Source organism: Protopterus annectens, chromosome 10.part0, assembly GCF_019279795.1.
Source record: "Protopterus annectens isolate FY-2018-M chromosome 10.part0, PAN1.0, whole genome shotgun sequence".
Classification (NCBI taxonomy): domain Eukaryota; kingdom Metazoa; phylum Chordata; order Ceratodontiformes; family Protopteridae; genus Protopterus; species Protopterus annectens.
Window position 1 is genome coordinate 1,648,085,706 of NC_056744.1, and position 22,502 is coordinate 1,648,108,207.

General features: G+C 38.7%; 1 protein-coding gene across 1 annotated transcript in view; it reads left to right on the forward strand.

The window, feature by feature from the left end:
• Window positions 1-22,502, forward strand: part of LOC122813844 (zinc finger protein 267-like) — a 114,591-nt gene that overhangs the window by 37,192 nt on the left and 54,897 nt on the right. The window contains exons 2-3 of the mRNA XM_044086380.1: window positions 2,626-2,721; window positions 9,049-9,387. Coding sequence (XP_043942315.1) covers window positions 2,626-2,721; window positions 9,049-9,387 — 435 coding nt within the window. The remainder of the gene's footprint in view (window positions 1-2,625; window positions 2,722-9,048; window positions 9,388-22,502) is intronic.

Sequence of the window (22,502 nt, forward strand, 5' to 3'; positions counted from 1 at the left end):
GGAGAATCAATCTGCGAACTTGGTCAGCCATAGTCCTATGCTTGCCTGTACCTCTGAGAAGTGTATACCGAACAGGAGGGGTCCTAGGACTGAGCCCTGGGGGATGCCACTTGTAACTGGTTTAGAGTCTGACGTAGAGCCTGTAACTCTCACCATGTTGGTTCTATCCATGAGCCAGTTGGCAACCCATCGCGTGACTTAGGGGTTTATGTTCAAGCTGGTGAGCCTGTCTATAATACTAGAATGGGGAATGGTGTCAGAAGCCTTTGCAAGGTCTAGGTAGGCTGTGTAGACCTCCTTTCCCTCGTCTAATGCCTTGGTAACTGTCTCAAAGAAGTCCACCAGGTTTAGGAGGCATGATCTGCCCTTAAAGCCAAACTGGGTAGGGTCCAAGGTTTGGAGGTTCCCAATGTCTCTGATGCGCTCCATAGCCTTGCAGACCAGGCTAGTCAGGCTTATAGGGAGATAGTTCCCGGGGTTCGTTGTGGCTCCACCTTTTGTGGAGTGGGATAACTGTTGCTGTGTGCCACTCTGTGGGTACGTAGCCTGTAGAGAGGCTGAGTTTGAACAGTGTGTTTAGGTGAGGGGTTAGTTCATTTTGGAGCTGTTGTAAGACACAACATGGGGCACCGTTCTGTCCCATTGAAGCTGTGTTTTTGGCTTTGGATAGGGCTGTTTTAACCTGTGTGTCAGTGATTGACAGGAGCCCTACATTCTTCTGGTATGGTTATGGGCCCTTTAGGGGGTGAGAGGGGGGTGAAGTTTGCACTAAACCTGTCTACCAGAATGTTGGCAATATCAGTCGGTTCAGTGTATTTTGTGCCATTCTGCACTAACTCAGAGCAGATCTGAGAGTTTCCACTTAGTTTCTTGACATAGCTAAAGAACGCTTTGTGGTTATCTTTGGAGTCATTGGCAATTTTTCTTTCAAAACTAGCCTTGGATGATTTAATGAGGGATCGTAGTTTCTTGCTGATACTGATTAGGGGTGTCTTTCCTTCTTGGGATTTTACTCTTTTTCTGTACTAGTTTCCTCCTTCTGTTGTATAGCTTGTTTATGGCAGGGGTCCACCAGACTGGTTTCCTTTTTTTGGAGGAGTGAGTCTTGGTTTTACTTGGGATAGCACAATCCATGCATTCCTGCAGATGCTCATAGAGTGCCTTTGTAAAGGTTTCAGCAGCTTGGACAGCATTGTCCTTTAGTATGGGGGCTGTGAACCTTTCCACCTCGGTCTTAAGTAACGTGAAGTTTGCTTTTGAAAAGTTTTTCACGGTGGTTTCCTTGATTGGGGGGTGGGAGCAGAATGTGGATATCCAGAGTGATTAGTCTATGGTCTGATCTAACCAGCGAGGGGTTGACCTCAGGTGTGGAACACCGGTCGCCCATGTTGGTGATGACCAGGTCCAATATGTTCCCTCTGGTGTGGGTGTTGAACAGTTGATCCAGGGCATTCGAGTTTATAAATTCTAGGAAGCGTTGGGCAAGGGAGTTAGTACTCGAGTAGTTCTTCCAGTTTATGTTTGGGTAATTGAAATCAACCAGTATTAGGGTGTTTGGTAGGACCGTCATATTTCCCATTGTCTCCAGAAATGCGGAATGGGGGTCCTGGATCATGGTGGGTGATCTGTAGCAAGGTACAATTTGGATTGCAGTTTTGCCCGTTGTTAGTTGCACATGGATGATCTCTGATGCATTGTGCTGCGCCACTAACCTGGAGGTGAGGGTATCCCTGATGAATGTGGATACACCTCCGCGAAGGCTGAAGAGCCGAAAGCGCTCATCTTTTACTAGAGCTCTTGGATTTTATTTGTTTACCTGTTTGTCTCCATTAAAGGAAGTGATTCTCATCGTGGTGGTTTTTCCAGGCTTTTATTCAGTAATGTAAAGTCATAGTCTGCAAACGGCAATCAGCATGTGCAATAAATACATGTCATACACATGTAAGTCATGGACTTCAAGTAACCATCCATATGTACTATAAACCATATATAGCCTTGAGCAATTTGTTGCATAAAGGTTGTGCACAGTCATCATTTCAGTGTATGTTGTAAGTTAGGCACAGTATATTATTTAGTAGGACACATACTAATCATTAAAATTTGTCTAATTTTACAAAGCTAGTTTCACAAGGCAACCACCCACCTTAGAATATAAGTTAGGTACAGTATAGACTTTTGCATAACTATTGGCTTAATAGTTTATCCTTTATCAATAAAATAACATTTGTTTTCTATGAGTAAAAAGAAAAAGAAAATCTAGCAAGGCTAGACTTTCCACTGTGTGATTCCTTAAATCTCTTGTATTAGAGGCAACATGGGATATATGCAAATGGTCTTTTAAGGACATCAGGTGTTTCAGCTATATGGCAATTCTGAATGTCCATGACTTTTTCTTTTTAAGTCTATTAATGGACACATTCAGGCCAATAAAGCCAAACTGAGTAGGTGATAGCTCAATGTGGTTTTGAAACCCTTCAGTGTTTTCTGGTTGTGTAGTTCATTGGATACTGATTTCAAGAAACGGGTCCTGTTTTTGAAAATGCTTTCTCACCACTGCCCAGACAAAATGGGGGTTATTTGGTGTTTAACTGTGTTTTAAATTTTTACCTTTTGTTTTATCTGTAGGGCAAGTTGAAAACCACTTTAACTTCTCTGGAATCCAAACTGAAAGATCTTACATATTTGAGAAAGAAGCAGGAGAAAGAACTTTTAGACATACAAGTAAGTAAACGTGGTGTGATTTCTTCTAGACGTTTTAAATTACAGTGATGTATGGTATATTTTATAAGCCTGTCTCATTATATTTTAAAAGTAAGTTTGTGGCATGTGCATTTTCCTGATTATTCACGAGGACTGTTTATGACCTTTTGTCTCCTGCTTAAAATATTCTCATGTCATATGGACAGTCATGAAAAAAGTGGACATTTTGTGAAACACTGAGAAAAGAGGAAGTTATTCTGTTTGTATGTACGATGACACTTTGCAGGCATATTTAAGGTTTTATTTTGCTACATTTATGTGAACTTGGTATGTAAATGGCATGCGAGAAGACCTTTGACACCAAAGAAGTTGGGAGAGTGGCACAGAATGGAGAAGGTGTGTGACAGTTGATGCAACACCCTGACCCAGTATAGAAAAATGGGGGGGATGATGATGATGAGATGGTAGCACAGTTAATTCTAATGAGGCACATTATATTTCAGAAACTTCATTTTCAAGTGCCTTAACCCAACACAGCTTTTTCAGCACAATACATGCATGTACTGAAAACCCAAAGGCCCACATCAGCCAACCTGTATCACAGATATATTCCACATCCCCATACATCAGCACAACTGTTTTACGTCAAGGAGCTATCCCTTGGCCCATAGGCCAACACAAGATATTCTTTATGCCACATCTATTGAGTTTGCCATATAGAGTCACACAGGTCATTGCATATCTTGTCTGTGCTTCCCAAGTCCTCAGAGCAATACTTAATTCACAGTGCAGCACTGAGGACAGAAGTACAATGTCCAGTAACAATGAAACATTGGCACTGGTATACTTGAAATATAAAAGTTTTCAAAACTATTAAGCATTTTTATGCATTTTTGCGGGCTGTAATCCTTTCCCCACCCCAGAAGGATGGAGGGGTTTGGTCCACTTACCCTCCTTGCTTAAAAAAACTAACTCCTCATTTACACAATTGTAGACAAATGGGGAAATGATAGCAGAAAGGAAACACCGTTTAAACTCCCCATCTGCAGCATTCTGTTGCTGAAAGTAATGTAGTCAGACTGCACCTGCAGTTCAAGAAATAAAAAGTAAAACTCCCTCACATGGGATTCCTGAAAAATCAATGTCTCATAACCTGTACCAGGAACACTGAAAGGGCAAACTAAAAAAAAAAATGTACTTAAAACAATAATAGTTATTATTAGTGGGCTTTGGTGTTTTTGGCTTAATGCTTATAGACTTGAAAAGAGTACATTGAAATAAACAGCATGCTGTCCATCCAGTCAAGTCTTTTTGCATTACTGATATGTATTCTCAAGCTCCATAGATCTGCACAAGTATTCCTCATCAAGAAACTATTACCCAGACCTCCCAGCCACATAAACCTGTCTGCATCATAGATCAGTTGCCCAACCCCCCCATAGGCCCACATAAGCTGTTCTGTTTTGTATATACTAGTCCCATATACTCATACAAACTATTCAGTATCACATATTCATTCTCCATCCTTACAGGCACAGATAATCTGTTGTACATCATATTTTTGTTCATTGATCTCTTAGAACTAAACAAGCTGTTATGTTGCAGATGTATTTTGTATAATTTCACACATGCAATTTTGTATAATAAATGTACTGTGGAACTAGTTGGTTTACTTTAGGTAAGTCATCACAGTATCACTCCATAGCTTTATTGACTCACATCAGTCATGCTGCATGACAGATGCACAGATCCCAAGTCCGTACACTCAGACAGGCTGTTCTGCACCACCGATTTATATCCCCAACCCAGCAGGTGCACAAATCATTTTATATTATGTATCAGATTTTCCAGCCCAGATATCTAAAAGAGCATTTCTCCATCACAGATCTGTTCTGCAGCACCATATGGTCACATTAGACATTTTTTTGAATTTCTGAACTGTTCCTCAGCTAGTCTTCTTCTTTCGGCTGCTCCCGTTAGGGGTCGCCACAGCAGATTAACTGTTTCCATTTCTTCCTGTCCTCTGCATCTTACTCTGTCACACCAACCACCTGCATGTCCTCTCACCACATCCATAAACCTTATCTTAGGCCTTCCTCTTTTCCTGTTACCTGGTAGCTTCATCCTTAGCATCCTTTTCCCAATGTACTCTGCATCCCTCCTCAACACATGTCCAAACCAACGTAATCTTGCCTCTGTCTGGCTTTGTCTCCAAACCTTCCAACCTGGACTGACCCTCTGATATACTTATTCCTAATCCTGTCCATCCTCGTCACACCTTGTGCAAATCTTACCATCTTTAACTCTACCATGTCAAGCTCTGACTCCTGCCTTTTTGTCAATGCCACTGTCTCCAACCCATATAACATAGCTGGTCTCACTACCCTCTTGTAGACCTTCCCTTTCACTCTTACTGGTACTCGTCTGTCACAAATCACTCCTGGACACTCTTCTCCACCCACTCCATCCTGCCTGTACTCTCTTCTTCACCTCTCTTCCACACTCACCATTACTCTGAACGGTTGATCCCAAGTACTTAAACTCATCCACCTTCGCCACCTCTACTCCCTGCATCCTCACCATTCCTCTATCCTCCCTCTCATTCACACACATATATTCTGTCTTAGTCCTGCTGACCTTCATGCCTCTTCTCTCTAGAGCATGTCTCCACCTCTCCAGGGTCTCCTCCACCTGTTCCCTACTCTCAATACAGATCACAATGTCATCTGCAAACATCATAGTCCACGGGGACTCCTGTCTGATCTTGTCGGTCAACCTGTCCATCACCATTGCAAATAAGAAAGGGCTCAGAGCTGATCCTTGATGTAATCCCACCTCCATCTTAAACACATCCATCACCCCCACCGCAGACCTCACCACTGTCACACTACCCTTGTACATATCCTGCACCACTCTTGCATACTTCTCTGACACTCCCGACTTCCTCATACAGTACCACAACTCCTCTCTAGGCACCCTGCCATATACTTTCTCTAAATCCACAAAGACACAATGCAACTCCTTCTGACCTTCTCTGTACTTCTCCATCAACACTCTCAGAGCAAACATCGCATCTGTAGTGCTCTTTCCTGGCATGAAACCATACTGCTGATCACTAATCATCACCTCCCTTCTTAACCTAGCTTCCACTACTCTTTCCCATAAGTTCATGCTGTGACTTATCAGTTTAATCCTTCTGTAGTTACTACAGCTCTGCACATCACCCTTATTCTTAAAAATCGGTACCAAAACACTTTTTCTCCATTCCTCAGGCATCCTCTCACTTTCCAAGATTTCATTAAACAGTCTAGTTAAAAACTCCACTGCCATTTCACCTAAACACCTCCATGCTTCCACAGGTATGTCATCTGGACCAACAGCCTTTCTGTTCTTCATCCTCTTCATAGCTATACTTACTTCCTCCTTGCTAATCCACTGCAATTCATGATTCACTATCTGCACATCATCCAACCTTCTCTCCCTCTCATTCTCTTCATTCATCAACCCCTCAAAGTAATCTTTCCATCTGCTCAACACACTCTTCTCTCTTGTGAGTATGTTTCCCTCATTATCCTTTATCACCCTTACCTGCTGCACATCTTTACTAGCTCAGTCCCTCTGTCTAGCCAATCGGTACAGGTCCTTTTCTCCCTCCTTAGTGTCCAACCTTTTAAACAACTATTCATACACCTTATCCTTCGCCACCTCTCTCTCTGCCATGCACCTCATCTCCTTATACTCTTGTCTACTTTCTTTATCTCTTTGACAATCCCACTTCTTCTTCTTCGTCAACCTCTTTCTCTGTATACTCTCCTGTACTTCTTCATTCCACCACCAGGTCTCCTTGTCCTCCTTCCTCTTTCCAGATGTCACACCAAGCACCTTTCTAGCCATCTCTCTTACTAGCTCTGCTGTAGTTACCCAGCTATTCAGTAACTCTTCACTGCCACCCAGTGCCTGTCTTAACTCTTCTCTGAACATCACCTCACAATTACCATTTTTCAATTTCCACCATTTGATCCTTGGTGCTACCCTCACACTCATCCTCCTCTTCTTGATCACCAGTGTCATCTTACAAACCCCCATCCTATGCTGCCTAACGACACTTTCTCCTGCCACCACTTTACAGTCTCCAATCTTCTTCAGACTGGCCCTTCTACATAAGATATAATCCACCTGTGTGCATCTTCCTCCACTCTTGTATGTCACCCTATGCTCCTCCGTCTTGTTAAAATACGTATTCATCACAGCCATGTCCATCCTTTGCGCAAAATCCACTACCATCTAACCTTCTGCATTCCTTTGCTTAACACCATACCCACCCATCACTTCCTCACCCCCTCTGTTCCCTTCACCAACATGCCCATTGAAATCTGCTCCAATCACCAGTCTCTCACCCTTGGGTACAGTCATCACCATTTCATCCAACTCACTCCAAAAGTTTTCTTTCTCATCCATCGCACACCCAACTTGTGGAGCATATGCACTAATGACATTCATCATTACACCATCAATTTCCAGCTTTATAAGCATCACTCTATCCGACACTCTTTTCACCTCCAAAACGCTCTTAGCATACTGTTCTTTCAGGATAATGCCTATGCCATTTCTCCTGCCATCCACACCATGATAAAACAATTTGAAACTGCCTCCGATACACCTTGCTTTGCTCCCCTGCCATCTGGTCTCTTGCACACACAATATACCAACCTTCCTTTGGTCCATCATGTCAGCTAGCTCTCTCCCTATACCAGTCATACTGCCAACATTCAAAGTTCCGACCCTCACTGTCACAGTCCTAGCCTTTACCTGCCCTCGGACATGCCTCCCCCCTCTTCTCCTCCTTCGGCCAACAGTAGCCCAATTTCCACCAGCACCCTGTTGGCCAACAGTACTGGTGGCGGTCGTTGTTAACCCGGGCCTCGATCGATCCGGTATGTATTTTTGTACTGTTGTCTGCATGTATGATTTGGCAAAATTTTACGCCGGATGCCCTTCCTGATGCAACCCTCCCCATTTATCCGGGCTTGGGACTGACACAAAGAAATACACTGGCTTGTGCATCCCCAGTGGCTGGGGTTCAGTAAGATCATATAATCCATTCTGTATCAAGAGACCTGTTTTCCATAATCATAAACAAATGCAGGCAATTTTTTTATCAGATAAATATTGTCCAGCCCCATACAGTTGACAGATTATTTAGTGCAGATCTGTTTTCATGCAAGGTGATGTCCAGCATCACTAGGATCTCTTCTCCAGCACCATAAACCAACACAGGGCCTTCTTTATCATATATTTTCCAGCCCCATAGAATCACATGAGCATTTATGCATTACAGATCTGTTCTCCCAGCATCACTGATCAACATGAGACTGTATGTATCTATGATGTGTTCCCTAGCATTATTGGATCATGGATTTTTTTCTTTTGCGCCATAAACCACATTAGTCTTTCTGTTGTTTTCCCTAACTCCATAGGCAAGATATGAACCATTCTGCATCCCATATGTATTTCCCAACACTACAGACCCACGTAACTCATTGTGCATCTCATGTCTTCTTTTCGTAAGTTTCCAACACAGACCTAGTACTGCCTTGGTACTGAATATGAAGCTATTGTTGCATAACAATTTCTTAGATAATGAGATGATTAACAGTACATTTGTTGAAGTTCTGCACATGCAAATGAAGACATTGTAGAAGTGAAATTTTGTTTTCAAAAGTTCCACGTATTGTCAGCTATAAAAATATACTCTGAACCTCAGAAGAACCTGATCTTTTTCTGTCACTGACCTAACTTATGCCCAAGATTTATTGTTGCTCCTGGCCTGTCTGTAAATGGCTTTCCTAGTGGGACTAATCCTGCTTCTTTCCTTGCCTTGCTTATAACTATGTGTCCTGCGAGAAGGCCAATTAATTGGGTACTATCTGGGTTCCATAAAAAAGTTAATCTAGTATAGGACTGACACACCAGACTGTCAGGGGGGGCCTCCATCCTTTCTCACATTTTATTACCTCCTTCTCAGCTTTACATAACTGAATTTACAACTACAGCGGTGTTGTAGCCTCTGTTATGTGCTATGAATAAATCTTATAGTGGGTATGTACCTCCTCCTACTTACAGAGATGAGAGCATCCTACACGGGTTGTCTTCTTCCCTACCAGCAGTACTGGTTGGCTGTGTCTTGATCTACACCCCAGGTCAATGGTACTACAGACAGATGCCTTTACTTTGCATCAGTTGACTTGTCTTAACTCTTTCTGTTATGTAATGAGAATGCATGGACAGAGCTGACATTGTAATTTACAGATATCCAGTGTAATTCATTCTTTAATCATTGTTTCCAAGGAAGATGCTTTCAGTTTGGAACAACACATTACACAAGAATTTGCAAAACTTCACCAGTTTCTCCAAGACAAGGAGCAAAAGCTTATCCAGCAGCTTAAGAATGAAGAAGCAGAAGTTCTGAAAAAGATGGAAGAAGCTCTTGAGAGTATTAACAATGATTCTGTTGTCACCTGCCTGACGGATAACAGTTTGGACCTCAAGAAAGATAATGTGAGGACTTGGGAGGAAATGGAAGAAAACAGTGACTGCATTAAAAATGATGTAATTGCCACCTGCGGGACAGAGTCTGGCGATAAATCAGAACTCGAGAAACAGGAGGAAACTTTCACTTCATTAACAGTATGTATTCATCATATTTCTAATTTTCACAAGTTTTGTTTTGGAAAATTTATATATGTGATGGATGACTTACAATAATGCATCATAGCAATTGTATACTATTTATTTACTTTATTTTTTTCTTATTTATAAATTGTTAATTGGGGTAAAAAATGATCTAGCTGGACCATTTTCCGATTCAGGATCAGTCTAGGTGTACATTTACACACAACAAAAAGAAGCAACATTGAAAGAAGACAAAGTGTACATAAATTAGGAGCACAGTGGTTAACATTAGGCAGTGTATAATAAGATTTATAATTTATTCAACTATTTGAACATTTGAATGCAGAAAGGCACACATGGAGATGGTACTCCTAGCATAGTCTTGGTCTGAGGTAAGTGTAGTTGAGGCTTCATTGTTTTGGAGTGCCTTCCTTCCCTAAATAATTGACTCCATAATCCTGGGCAGTGTATGTCTCAGGAACATAGGAACGGTGCTAGCCAAGTGATCATACTATATTAGTAAGGATGCAGTCATATCAGTAGAAAGAGCTGACAAAAGTATTGCAGAGGGGAAAATTATTATAAACTGGAAACAGCATAGTGTTTGTGGAAAATGATTACACCAGGCTGAAGAGAAGCAATTTTATTCCAGCAATCAGGTAATGTCAAGAGGCAGGTGTGAGATTCTAGCTGCTGTATTCAGATGTCTTCTGAGTATTTTTCCTGGGGGATCAAAGGCATTGTCTGATGCAGAACAGGCTAAGGAGGAAATAAAAAAAAGTTTATCCAACAAAAAGTGAGCCAGCAAGCAGAAAGGGCTATACTTCTCATTCCTCTGATGGTAAGGTTCATAGAGAGACTTTGCCAGTGAATCCTTTTCCAATGTTTCAAAGGAAAATGCTGGAGAGAGAGAAAAAAAAAAGCACAGAAATTGACCAGAAGATTCAGGAGTACCTTGGATCTGAATCAGAGTCTAGTGCTGGAAGTTGGAGATTATCAGGAAGAAGATTCAAATATTTAAATTAGTAAATAAACATGAGATAACAAAACATCCATCGCATTTGTGAAATACAGATTTGCAAATAAAAGTGCTTGAGAAAAGACCAGACTTTTGTTAACTTCTGGGTGGACTATAAGGTGTATACTTCACATTATGTTTTTAATGATTAAAAGGACACTAAAGTTCTTATTCTTATTATAAAACATTTCAAGATACAACCTGAGTGTTATATTGTAAAAATGTTTTGTACAATGTGCAGTCAGGGGTATTTTAAGTGTGTGTGTGTGCGTGTGTGTGTGGGGGGTCTTTTCTGTTGTATGTGTTAAAATATGAAAGTAAACAAGTACTTTAGTTGTAAGAAATATAAGTTTTACAGTATAACAAGAGGAAAGCTGAAAAGAAGGAAGTTTGTTACTATAATGCTGTGATCTAGACCTGCTGGCATGAGGTGTAAAAATATAACTGATTGTATTATATCTAGAACTAACAGTGAAATTTACAAAGATTTCTTTATGCATCTGCAAGTTATTTATTTATTTAACATGTGTTTACCAGGAAAGTCTGACTTGGAACAAGCCAGTTTTCAGTGGAGGCTCAGAGAGAAATGCTCCAGACTCATGTCTTTGTAATGCAGGAGGAAACCCACATGAATGCAGGGAGGGCATACAGACTACACACAGAAGGCATCCCAGCTGAGAATTGAACCAGAGAACCTCTTGCTCTGAGGTGAAAATGCAAACCACTGCATCACTGTGCTGTCCAAGTATCCAGTTGTTAGCTTTTTTCTCTTTGCTAGTTACTGTTACATTGAGACAAGCCTTCTGCAGATGCAAGCAAATAATCTTGAGAGTGCTGATCTTTTGTGCTGTGGAAAATGTAAAATTTAAAGATACAATGAGAATCACTTCAGTGAAAAATAAAATTTGAAATTATGGCAAGTGAATAGGGGATAATATCCTCTCTAGCAACCCTAATACTATAATGCATTTAATAGAACAGTGTGTGATTTAGTCTTATTTAAATGGAGCCAGTGCATTCTTTTAATGCTTTTTTGTTAATGTTTTCTGAAAGCATGCAAGCTGTTAGATTATGTTATACCTGTGGGTGCAGCTGTCAATATGAGGCACTTGTTCTTATCCAGAGGGTTAAACTTCATTTGTTAAAAATGTACATAGTATTGTGTGCTGGTTCTAAGTTAATAAGGGATGGGTGTGTTTTGAAAATGTATTTTTGTTTTTCATTAAAGCAAAATATCTTGAGAAATGTGACACAGGTTTAAGTGGAGAAGAGACAAAACAATTACATAAAAGGTCAGCTTGCCATATATTAGTATGTTTATGTTAGGCAAAAGTTGGAAACGCACAGTAAAAAAATCCGTCATGTATAATAAGTGGGAACAGTAGTTTGTTATCATAATGGCTGCTCTATCCCTACTATATTGGAATGTAAATGGCTTTACAGGTTTAGGCAAAAATAAGAGAGTATTGAGTTATATTAAGAAATGCAGAGTGCACATAGCAATGCTGCAGTAGACACATTTGAAAAAAATGAGCTTGAGTTTGTGAATTTGATGACAAAGAAAGGATTTCAGGATGGTTATTTAACAGAGTATTAGGGATAAAGGAAATGGGGTGTAATAATAATGATTGTTACAAGGGCTTTAATAGTGACAGAAGAGGGGGAAAAAAGGCATTAAAGGTATATCTGTGGTATTAAGTTGTGATTGGCAGGAAAGGAAGATTACACTGACATGTATTTATGTTCTACCAAATACTGCTATAATGGATCTTAAAAAAACTGGGAGAAATAATCGGCTTTTTGCACAGAATATTATTTATAGGTGCAGACTGGAACTTGATTTGAATTATGAGGATATAACAAGAGGACCTAGAAGGGAAAATATAACAAAAGAGGGTAAATTTCTGAAGAAATTTATGAAATTATTTGGTATGGAAACATGAATTTAGTAGTAAGAACTATGACAAAATTTAAATATTACTCTCCAAGGTACAGTAATTAGGCAAGACTATATGGAAACTGTATTTCAGAGGAACATGTACATTTAATAGAAAGCTTCAACACACATCCAGTAACTATTTCATATCAAGTATTGATAAAAACTAATGTAAAAATGCAGGGTAATGAAGTAAAAATTAGACACAGCTCTTTCATGCCTACTTGTTAAAAATAGAGAAATTTTAAGAACAGGTTACTGAAATTATATGAGAATTGTGCAGGACGATAGACATGCCTTCAGAAGGAATAGCTAGTGAGTAGGATAAAATTAAAATGGAGTTTAAAAATAGGGTAGAAGTAAAAGAGAATGATATATGATTGAGAACTAATAGGAATTATTAAGAAGGATCAACAGATGTTAAAGTGTTGTAAAGTAAGGGAAATCTCTCAGAACAAAAACAGGAACAACTACAGAGTACTAAATAGAAAATAGGGGAGTATTTGGATAATGTGCATGAGTTTAGAGATACTGCTGTGAAGCAAGTATTTTTTTATATCAACTCCAGAGCACAAAAACTTTTAGCATATGACTCAGACAAAATTAAATAGAAAGGGTTGTCACCAAACATAGAGCCTTTGACAAGAAAAATAATCAGAGGTCATATAGATGTATTACAGATATTTCAGAAACTTTATGAACATTTGTACAAAGCAGAAGAATATGGAAACCAAGAAATAGCACAAACAAATATTTATGGAAGACTTAATTATGCCAAAGTTAGTGGTAGATGAGGTTCAACAACTAATATTTAATGTAGGACGAAATTAGTTAAAATAGTGCTATATAATCAGTTGGCAGGGAAGTGTCCAGGAAGAGATTGTCTTCCTGCAGAAGTTTGAAATTAGGAGGGAAGAAAGCGATAAAGATGTGGAAGATTTTGTTTAGTGTTTCTTTCAAAAAGAGGAAGCACCAGCTTGGAAGCAAGCTGTGGTGGTTGTATTACAGTTTCAGTTTTAAGCCATGATTATCATGTGTTTATGTCTATAATAACTAAAAGGTTAGCACATTTTTGCCAAAATTGATAGGTGTGGGTCAATATAGTTTTGTGGAGGGAGGTAAATATTTGACAGCATTTATAGAACAAGAAAGAAGCAGAATGTAATAAAATACTGATATTGTTGGTGGATCTTGTTGCAGAGAGAGAATTTGACAGAGTAACCTGGAATTTTAGGAGCTAGACCCTGAAAGCATTTGTATTTGCCATACAATAATAAGGTTTATTGAAGGATATATGAAGGATCAGAAGCAAGAATTCAAGTGGATGGTTCTCTCAGATTAGTTGTGTATGAATTAATGAACCAGGCAAGCCTATCCTTTCCCCCCTTGTTTATTTGCTTTATGTTTAGAACCACTGGCAAAGAAAATACAGGATGCAGAAATTCAAGGAATATTTGGTATGGTAATCAAGAAAAGTTGGTTTTATTTGCACATGATAGTTTGTACTTGATAAATCTAGAAAAGGACATCTTGGTGTTGTGGAACATTTTGAGACGGTTTCAAATCTTTTCAGGATATAAAATTAATGAAGATAAAACAAAGGCTATAACCATAAATTATGTACCAACACATGATTTGTTTCAACAATACCCATGGGGACATGAGTATGGATTAAAATGTCTTCTGTTATAGCAGCCAAGGATATGTGGGAAGAGACAAAACCAAAGATAATACAAAAAAATGAGAAACTGGAAGTCATTGTTTATGGATATGGTAGTGAGACATGAGCAGTGAAAATGTTTTAGTCCTTGACTGCGGTGGTGGTGCTGCGATAGCGTTGTCGCCTCACAGTAAGACGTTGTCCTGTTCGATTCTCAGCTAGAGCGTCTTCTGTGTGGAGACATGCGTGAATGGGCGTACCTTCGTTGAAGGTTGTGCATCAGGGCCGGCAACTTGGCACATAAAAATCTACTGCCAATCATTAGTGGACCGGAGTTCTGCTGTGGCAACCCCTAACCGGGAAAAGCCGAAAGACCCAACAAGTTTTATACACAGATCAAGCATATGTTTATTAACTAAAGGAAGAGCTGTGGACAATAATTAATAAACAGTTGAAGGAATTTATCTGGGAAGGAAAGGGGAAGAGTTAAGTGGTATAAGTTGATCCTCCCAACAGAAAACAAGGTAATTTAGGATTACCTGATTTGAAGGGGTATTTTAGCTATATTCCTAAGGTTTGTATACATAGCATGAGCAGACGGTTATAATTAAAAGTGGAAAAAATGATTTTGAAGCAGGAGGGGGGATTCAAATAAATACAGAGTGGGATTTTGGATGCATATTCTTGCAGAGAATAATAACCACCATACAGAATATTATGTTCATAAAGTTGCAGAAAGCATTGTAAGAATTTAGTCAACACATGACTGGAGAAAGGAGATTTTTGCCAATAGGGGTGACTGCAAGTAGGGGAACAGAAAATGATCAAGCAAAGTCTGGAACCAAGTTGACAGCATGGGTCAGCTGGATGAAAATTGTATGCTTGCAAATGTAATAACCAGTAAAGACAATGGGATTAATAAGGCTAATGATGATGAAGATTGTTTCTTTGTAACAACTGGTAGAGCAGATATTACTGAATAAGAAGTTGGAGATTGTTCCGATGTGGTCTGAAAAGATATAGCTGTAATTGGAGATTCAATTATTAGAGGAAGTGAAACTTAGACTTGCAGAGAAGGTAATAAACATTGAAAAGTGATATACTTACCAGGAGCAAAAATACAGGATGTGAGAAAAGCCTTAGAATGCTTTAATGTAAGGAAGTAAGGCACTGTGTTTATTCACATTGGTACATATGATCTCATCTGCAAGGACTTACTGACTGTACAGGTCTTAGGTCGTATTTTTCACAAATCACATAGAAAGGAGAGTCAGGTCATCATGAATTAAAAGCTTTTTTGTGATAAATGCGTACTAGAAAACAATGGCCCATTTTAAAAACTGGCAATCCATCCAAGCCTAATTTTCAGCACATGCATTTAAGCAGGATGGTATGCACTTGTCAAGGCAGTGGGAGACCATTTTTGAAGCAGTTGAATTGCAATATTTAACAAACATAAGACAGAATTTTTGCCGGGTCAGAAATTAACATTTCACAGATGGTAATGTGATGTACCTATGAGGACTGTTAATGATAGGAGCATTAGTAATGAAGTTTTTTTTTTTGGAAAATGTGTGGCATTCCCACAAGATTGATATTGTTGTTGTTTGTGGAACATTGTTAAAGAACAATGACTGGAAACCAGTTCTGTCAGAGTATAGATGTTTTTACTGTAACAGACATTCAAAAACTCAGGGGAAGGTGGTGTTATGACAGGGATTAAAACTTGTTATGAACCTGTGATTTTTATAGTTGGACTGTATAGATCACCAAAGTCAAGGGCTGATGACCTACAGGAATTCTTACATTTCTTGCATGAAACACAGGAGCGAAACATGATAGTAGCTGGCAACTTAAATATACCAGACTGGAATAATATAGATTCAGTAACATTAGTAAGGAAATTATTTACAACATATGTTAAAGAGCAGCAATTAAAAAAAAGCCTACCAGAGAATGGAAGAATCTAGACATTGCTTGTGTTCGTAAGGAGTGACTGTTACTTCACGTCACATTTTACATTTGATGTACAGTAATCATGGGGATATAAAGGTTAATTTGCTGTTGGATAATTCTGCCAAACTGAAATCTAAACCAGTGCACAGAAGAATAATAGATTATATGGACACAAAACAGTCACTATGTATAACTAATTGGAGTGATGCAGTTAGTGGAAAAAATTACAGAAGGAATGTGACAAGTTTTGAAAGAGAAATTGTTTGAAAGCAAAACATAAAAAAAAAGGTTAATGTCAGGAGCAAGCCATGGAATGTCAGTATATATTTCCATAAGCACAATATGATTGATTAAGGTAAGAGACAAAAATATAAGATAGGGAAAAGTGTTTAAACTGTAACTTTGAAATAAACAAACTGGACAGACAGACAAGTTAAAATAATCTTAGACAAGATCAAGGAAAAATTTGAAGAAAATTTATACAGAGATATTGAGCATAATAGGAAACCATTTTATAGATATGTAAGATGTGGTAGGAGTAAAGTCAAACAAATTGCTAAACTGTGTAGTTTCTAACATTTATTCTCAAATACAACAGATTCTAGCTATATTTACAAAATCTTATGCAAATATGTTTGGCTCCACAAAAGGGTGATAAATTGTTTTAGTAACATGTAGGTAACTTCAGATACTGAAATAAAAATTTAGAACTACACAAATTAGACCCAAACAAAGCACATTTTATTATAGTATAGTAATAATAGCCTGAGTACACTTCATCATGAACTTACAGTACCATTACAGCTGTTATTCACAAGGTCATTTAAATATAGGAAGATTAATCAAGATTAGAAGCATGCACTTGTTAAAAATCTGTCTTTAACGGAAAAGGGAATTGGATAAACCTGAAGTCATACAGACCCATAAGTTTACATTCTTATTGTGGAAAAATAAAGGAGAACGTTATTTTGCATAAATTATTGTTGGAATTGGAAAGTTTGAGATTTGAAACCATGTACTGGCATGCATATATTAGAAACTAGATGCATAACCACCTGTAACATGATGTTTTATAACAATATATTAGCTATAAATCAGTTGTGCTGTGAAGTAATTCCTATAACCATAATGTCAGCTTTTTGTAGGGTTGAACACAAAACACTGATTAATAAATTAGAACAACTAGGGTATTGATGAAGTGTTGATAAGATGGATAGCTGCGTGGCTTACAAATAGGACACGGCAAGTATCGTACAGCAATTGGACAGGTTAAATTCTGGCTTACAGTCAGGTTGTCCCACAGGGCTGTGTCCTAGGTCATTACGTGTTTAGGCTATATCTTTCAGATCTATCTTTCCATCTGAGATATTCTTCAGTCTGTGTGCAGGTGACTTAACAATGGGTAAACTAATTAGATGTGTTACAGATAGTGCATGTCTACAAATAAACTTGACTAAACTAGCAATTTTGGGCACAGGAGAACAGTATGTTGAAAAGGATATCAAAAACTAAGCGTATGAGTTTTGGGAGACTAATGCAGCACACAGTGATTGAAATTGTAGATTCCTTTAAGGACTTGGATATATGGGTAATTACAATCATGTATTCATAGTAACCAATTGGTTAATGATAGTTACAGAACTATAAGTTATATAAAAAATTTATAAAGTCTAGGAAATCAGAAATAATGAAATCATTGTTTATTACATTAGATCCCAAACTCAGTGTGGTTTAACAATATGGAATCCTTATAAGAAAACAAGCATCAGTAAACTGTAAAGAATACAGCAATAATATACCAAGGGCATCCACACATGTGAAAATTTAAGTTATTATGAACGACTAAAACATCTAAACATGGTACAGTGTATCATACAGACATTTAAAAGGAGACAGTACATAGGGCATGTAGCAACCACTACCTCTGGGAATGTTTGGGGTTATCAAAAAGTAATAGAGAATCATCAGACAACCTATATAGAAGAGTCTATAGGAATGAGAAGTGTACCAATTGGTTCTCTGAGAGAGTAGCTGATGTATTGAATAGACTACCAAATTATATTAAAGCAAGTACTTATTTAGATATTTTGAAGAGCAACCTGGACACTTAACGGCAATAACTGTTTCAGTAGATTGGCAGGCTGAAAGGGCATTACTGCCTGTGTCTGATATGTTTGTATCAATGTATGTATGTTGATACAGGCCCAAGAAGAAGATTGGATTGCAAGTAAGAGACTGCCTTCCATATCCAGTATTGCTAGGCGAGTATAGATAAGAGAGAAAGGGACAGTGAAAGACCTGCTCTGCTAGAGTTTTTGGCAGAATCACAAAGTTACTGTTGAAAAGGATGCAATTAGTACAACATATAAAATATTGCATGACAACTAGAACAATCAGTCAGAGGTTAGAAAATATTGAAAAGAGAGACTGGAAAAGCAATTTGCAAGGGAGCAATGAGAGGACATATGTATGACTCCCAAGTAGGTTACAAAGTCGAGAAGATTTAGGACGTTTGCTTGAAAGTGTTTACATAGGTATTTTTAGACCCCAAGCAGACTTCAAAGAATTTTTTCCTCAGGTAGATAGGAAATGTTGGAGGTGTGATGGAGAAAAAGGGGGCAACTGGGAACATGTGTTTGGGAGCATAATAAGTTCCCTACAGAGTACACTGTCATAAATATTGAGGAACAAATGGTTGCAACTAAGGAAATTATTCTTTTGAGCTGGGGAGCACAGGATCTAAATTGTCTTAAGTTTAATTTTGTTGGCTGCCAAAAAAAAAAAAGCAATCACTAGAAAATGGAAATCGAAGTGTAAACCACCTGTATTGGACGTGTTGAATATTGTAAAAGAAGAGAACTAGAAGCGGGATATTTGGAAAAGGGAATGAGCAATTTACATAGAAATAAATGTAATTTCTTAGAACAATACATACAGAATAATGTTCAGGAGGAGGAGTGAGGTTTAAGAGAAGGCAGGAATTGAGTGATTTACGCACTAGTAGACTGAAAGACAGTTGTTATAGAGAAAGAAAAATAGTAATGAATGATGTGTGTAAATGTTAATATGCTTTACTTTCTTTTCTATTAATTTATGTGTGCCTATGTCTTAAGTAATATTTTAATAAAGGTGTTAAAAAAGAGGAACCGACTGCATTGGTTCAGGCCTCTTGTAAGAATGTTATCTGCCATTTTTCAGTTACTGAAAATTTGCTGATTTAGATGTATGGTGAAAAGTTAATATAGGCCAGCAACTGAACACAGTATTTCTACACTTCTGTTCTAACGAAAAAGGAAGAGAACCAGTTTGCCTCTACTGACATCAGGCTTCAACTTTAGAAAGCAAGAAGTTGGCAAACTAGCTTATGCTTCTCAGATTTGTGCTCCCTTGAGATACAGTACAGGCAAGGAAGAATCTCTCTCTCATCCTGCACCTCCCCAAGAATGTCTCCTTTAGTGAGACTGATGATGATGTAGTTTCAAGCACAGTTCAAAGGAGCATTTCACTTCCACCAAAGATACCATTAGACTTGGATATCGACCAGCCTGAACCAACTACAGTTCCTGAAGTTGCCCAAGAGTTTTAGTACAACATTGAAAAATATCACTGGAACCAGAATCTCAGCCTACTGGAACTAAAAAAAAAACCAACCACTTTTCTAAAGTGCAGAAAGAATGTACATGCTTTTATAAAAGCCTGACAGTGGACTGAGCAGTCAATTCTTGCAGCAAGAAAATGTTTACAACTGGTGTTCATAAATGACATATTGCTAAATTGTAGATAAAGCAGAGTTTAGACCATTTTGGCAAAAAAAAAAAAAAGTTTATACATCTGCTACTTTCGATATCAGGACTGTTGTCAGACCCATAGTTTGCAGTCAAGAGGACTTTCTTAAGCAGATGGAATAAATGGTAGAAATGGTTCTAGACTTTACTTCAAAACTGAAGTCAGTACAGTGGGTATGCTTAGCACAGAATGTAGGTAAGATGCCATAGATGCATTTATTAGGGCTGCTGCTACCAGAGAGCTTTAAGGAGTCATATTTGGTTTCACATGAAGCTCTTTCCTTAGGACATCAAGGGCCATATACTAAATATTCTCCTCCTTGATAAATATTGGCTGCTCAGCCCTCCAGTTGAGAGGTCTTTAAAAAGTTAGAGGAGCAAAGCAAGATCATGCAAATGGGGAAATATTCTGTATTCATCCATGCATTCCTAACCGTTTGCAAACATAAAATAACTATTCTGATAAACTCTGGCAGAAAAAAAAAAAAACGGCTGGGCTTGTGACCACCCAAAATTATTAGATAAAGAAATTCTGCCCCCAGTTCCTATGGCAGATGGCCAGGGCTACAGACATCTTTCCCCAGTCCAACTAATAACAAGCATGTTGGTGAAGGCCAGGAGGAGAGGACCTACATAAAACTTATTGCCTTCTACAATGCAGTTATATTATCTTAATTTACTTGGATAACAACACAACTCTTAGTATACAGAGTATGTTTTGTATTATTACGTTATCATTCGAGTAATATGTTAATGAGTTTGCTCAATTAACATTTACAAATGCATCCACTAGTGTTCTGCACATTTGCAATTAAATTGAAAATGTTTCAACTCGTTGCTAATCTTCTCTGGTATTTCTCAATATTTGCATTACATTTGAATAATGCACTGTAATGTGTCAAGTCTGTGTTTTATATACAATGTATTTGCTTTTAGACCCTATTCAATGGATGAAAAGGTCCTAGGATGAGTTCACTAATCCAGTTAACAGAAAAAAAATAAACTAAAATAAAAACGAATCCCCTCCATACCAGGCAGCCATAGTTTTCTCTCATTCTGCAGCTCCAGAGTGGACAACACATGGAACCTACTAATTCAGCACAGGGGTGCATTAGTAAAACCAAACCTTTTCAAATGAACAAGGTGGCTGATTAGTATTTCCTGATCTTCTCAGCCTCAGCTTGACAGCCTAAACAATAGTCCATGATCTTGGGCTGGCCTTAGATCAGCTAGCGTCCTGGACAAAAGAGCTCCAGTCCCCCCCCCCCCCCCCACACACACACACACATACATGCACCACCTGGTGCTTTCCCATCCTGGCCTACCTACACCATCCAAATTACTTTTTTCTTCCTTTTTCTAACAGCCTGTCTTGCTCTTCAGTTTTTCCTGCATTTATTAATTCAGTCAACACATTTTAAGTTGGCAAGACTGTTCTTTGATAACTGTGTAGCAAACAACTGCAATAAGCTATGCATGGGGGCTGCAAGAAGCAGTGTGTGTGTGTGTGTGTGTGTGTGTGTGTGTGTGTGTGTGTGTGTGTGTGTGTGTGTGTGTGTGTGTGGGGGGGGGGGGGGGGGTTATAGATGCTTTTCTGAGCTGCCTTTAACAATTTTTTTAAACAAGCTTAACATCCAGTGATGGCCTGAACAAAACTCAGGATTAAGGGAAGAATTGCATTCTTGCTTTTCAACTTTGTTTTTCCTCTGAATCCTTCCAACACACACTAACCAAGACTACAGTGTAGTAACTGGGGTGGAAGTAACTGCATTAAGTTGGGAATCTGGAGGCCATGAGACCCTCCCAGAAGCCATAGAGGTTCTAGATGCACTGAGGTGCATTTTACACCTTTTTAACCAACTTTTTAATTCAGTGACGGCCTCAACAAAAATCGTGATTCAGGGAACAAATTCACAGTCTTGTTATTCAGCTTTGGTTTTCCCAGAATCCTTTCAGCACATTCTAACTGATAATGACTACACGGTAATGCCCAGAATCCTTTCAGCACACTCTAACTGACCAAAACTACACTGTAATAACGCTGAATCTTTTCAGCACATTCTAACTGACCAAGACTACACTGTAATAATGCTGAATCCTTTCAGCACACTCTAACTGACCAAAGCTAGACTGTAGTAACCCTGAATCCTTTCAGAGCACACTAACTGACCAAAGCTGCACTGTAGCATCCCTGAATCCTTTCGGTACACTGACCAAAACTGCAGTATAATAACCAGAATCCTTTCAGTACATTCTAACTGACCAAGACTACAGTATAATAAACCTGAATCCTTTAACCACATTCTAACTGACCAAGACTACACTGTAGTAACCCTGAATCCTTTCAGCACATTCTAACTGACCAAGACTACAGTGTAGTAACCCTGAATCCTTTCAGCACACTCTAACTGACCAAAGCTACACTGTAATAACCCAGAATCCTTTCAGCACAATCTAAATGACGAAACCTACACTGTAGTAACCATGAATCCTTTCAGCACCCTCTAACTGACCAAAACTGCACTGTAATAACCAGAATCCTTTCAGCACACTCTAAGCGACCAAAACTGCACTGTAATGACCAACATCCTTTCAGCAAACTCTGAATGACCAAAGCTACACTGTAGTAACCATGAATCCTTTCAGCACATTCTAACAGAGCAAGACTACACTGTAACAATGCTGAATCATTTCAGCACACTCTAAATGACCAACACTACACTGTAGTAACTCTGAATCCTTTCAGCACACTCCAGCTGACCAAGACTACACTGT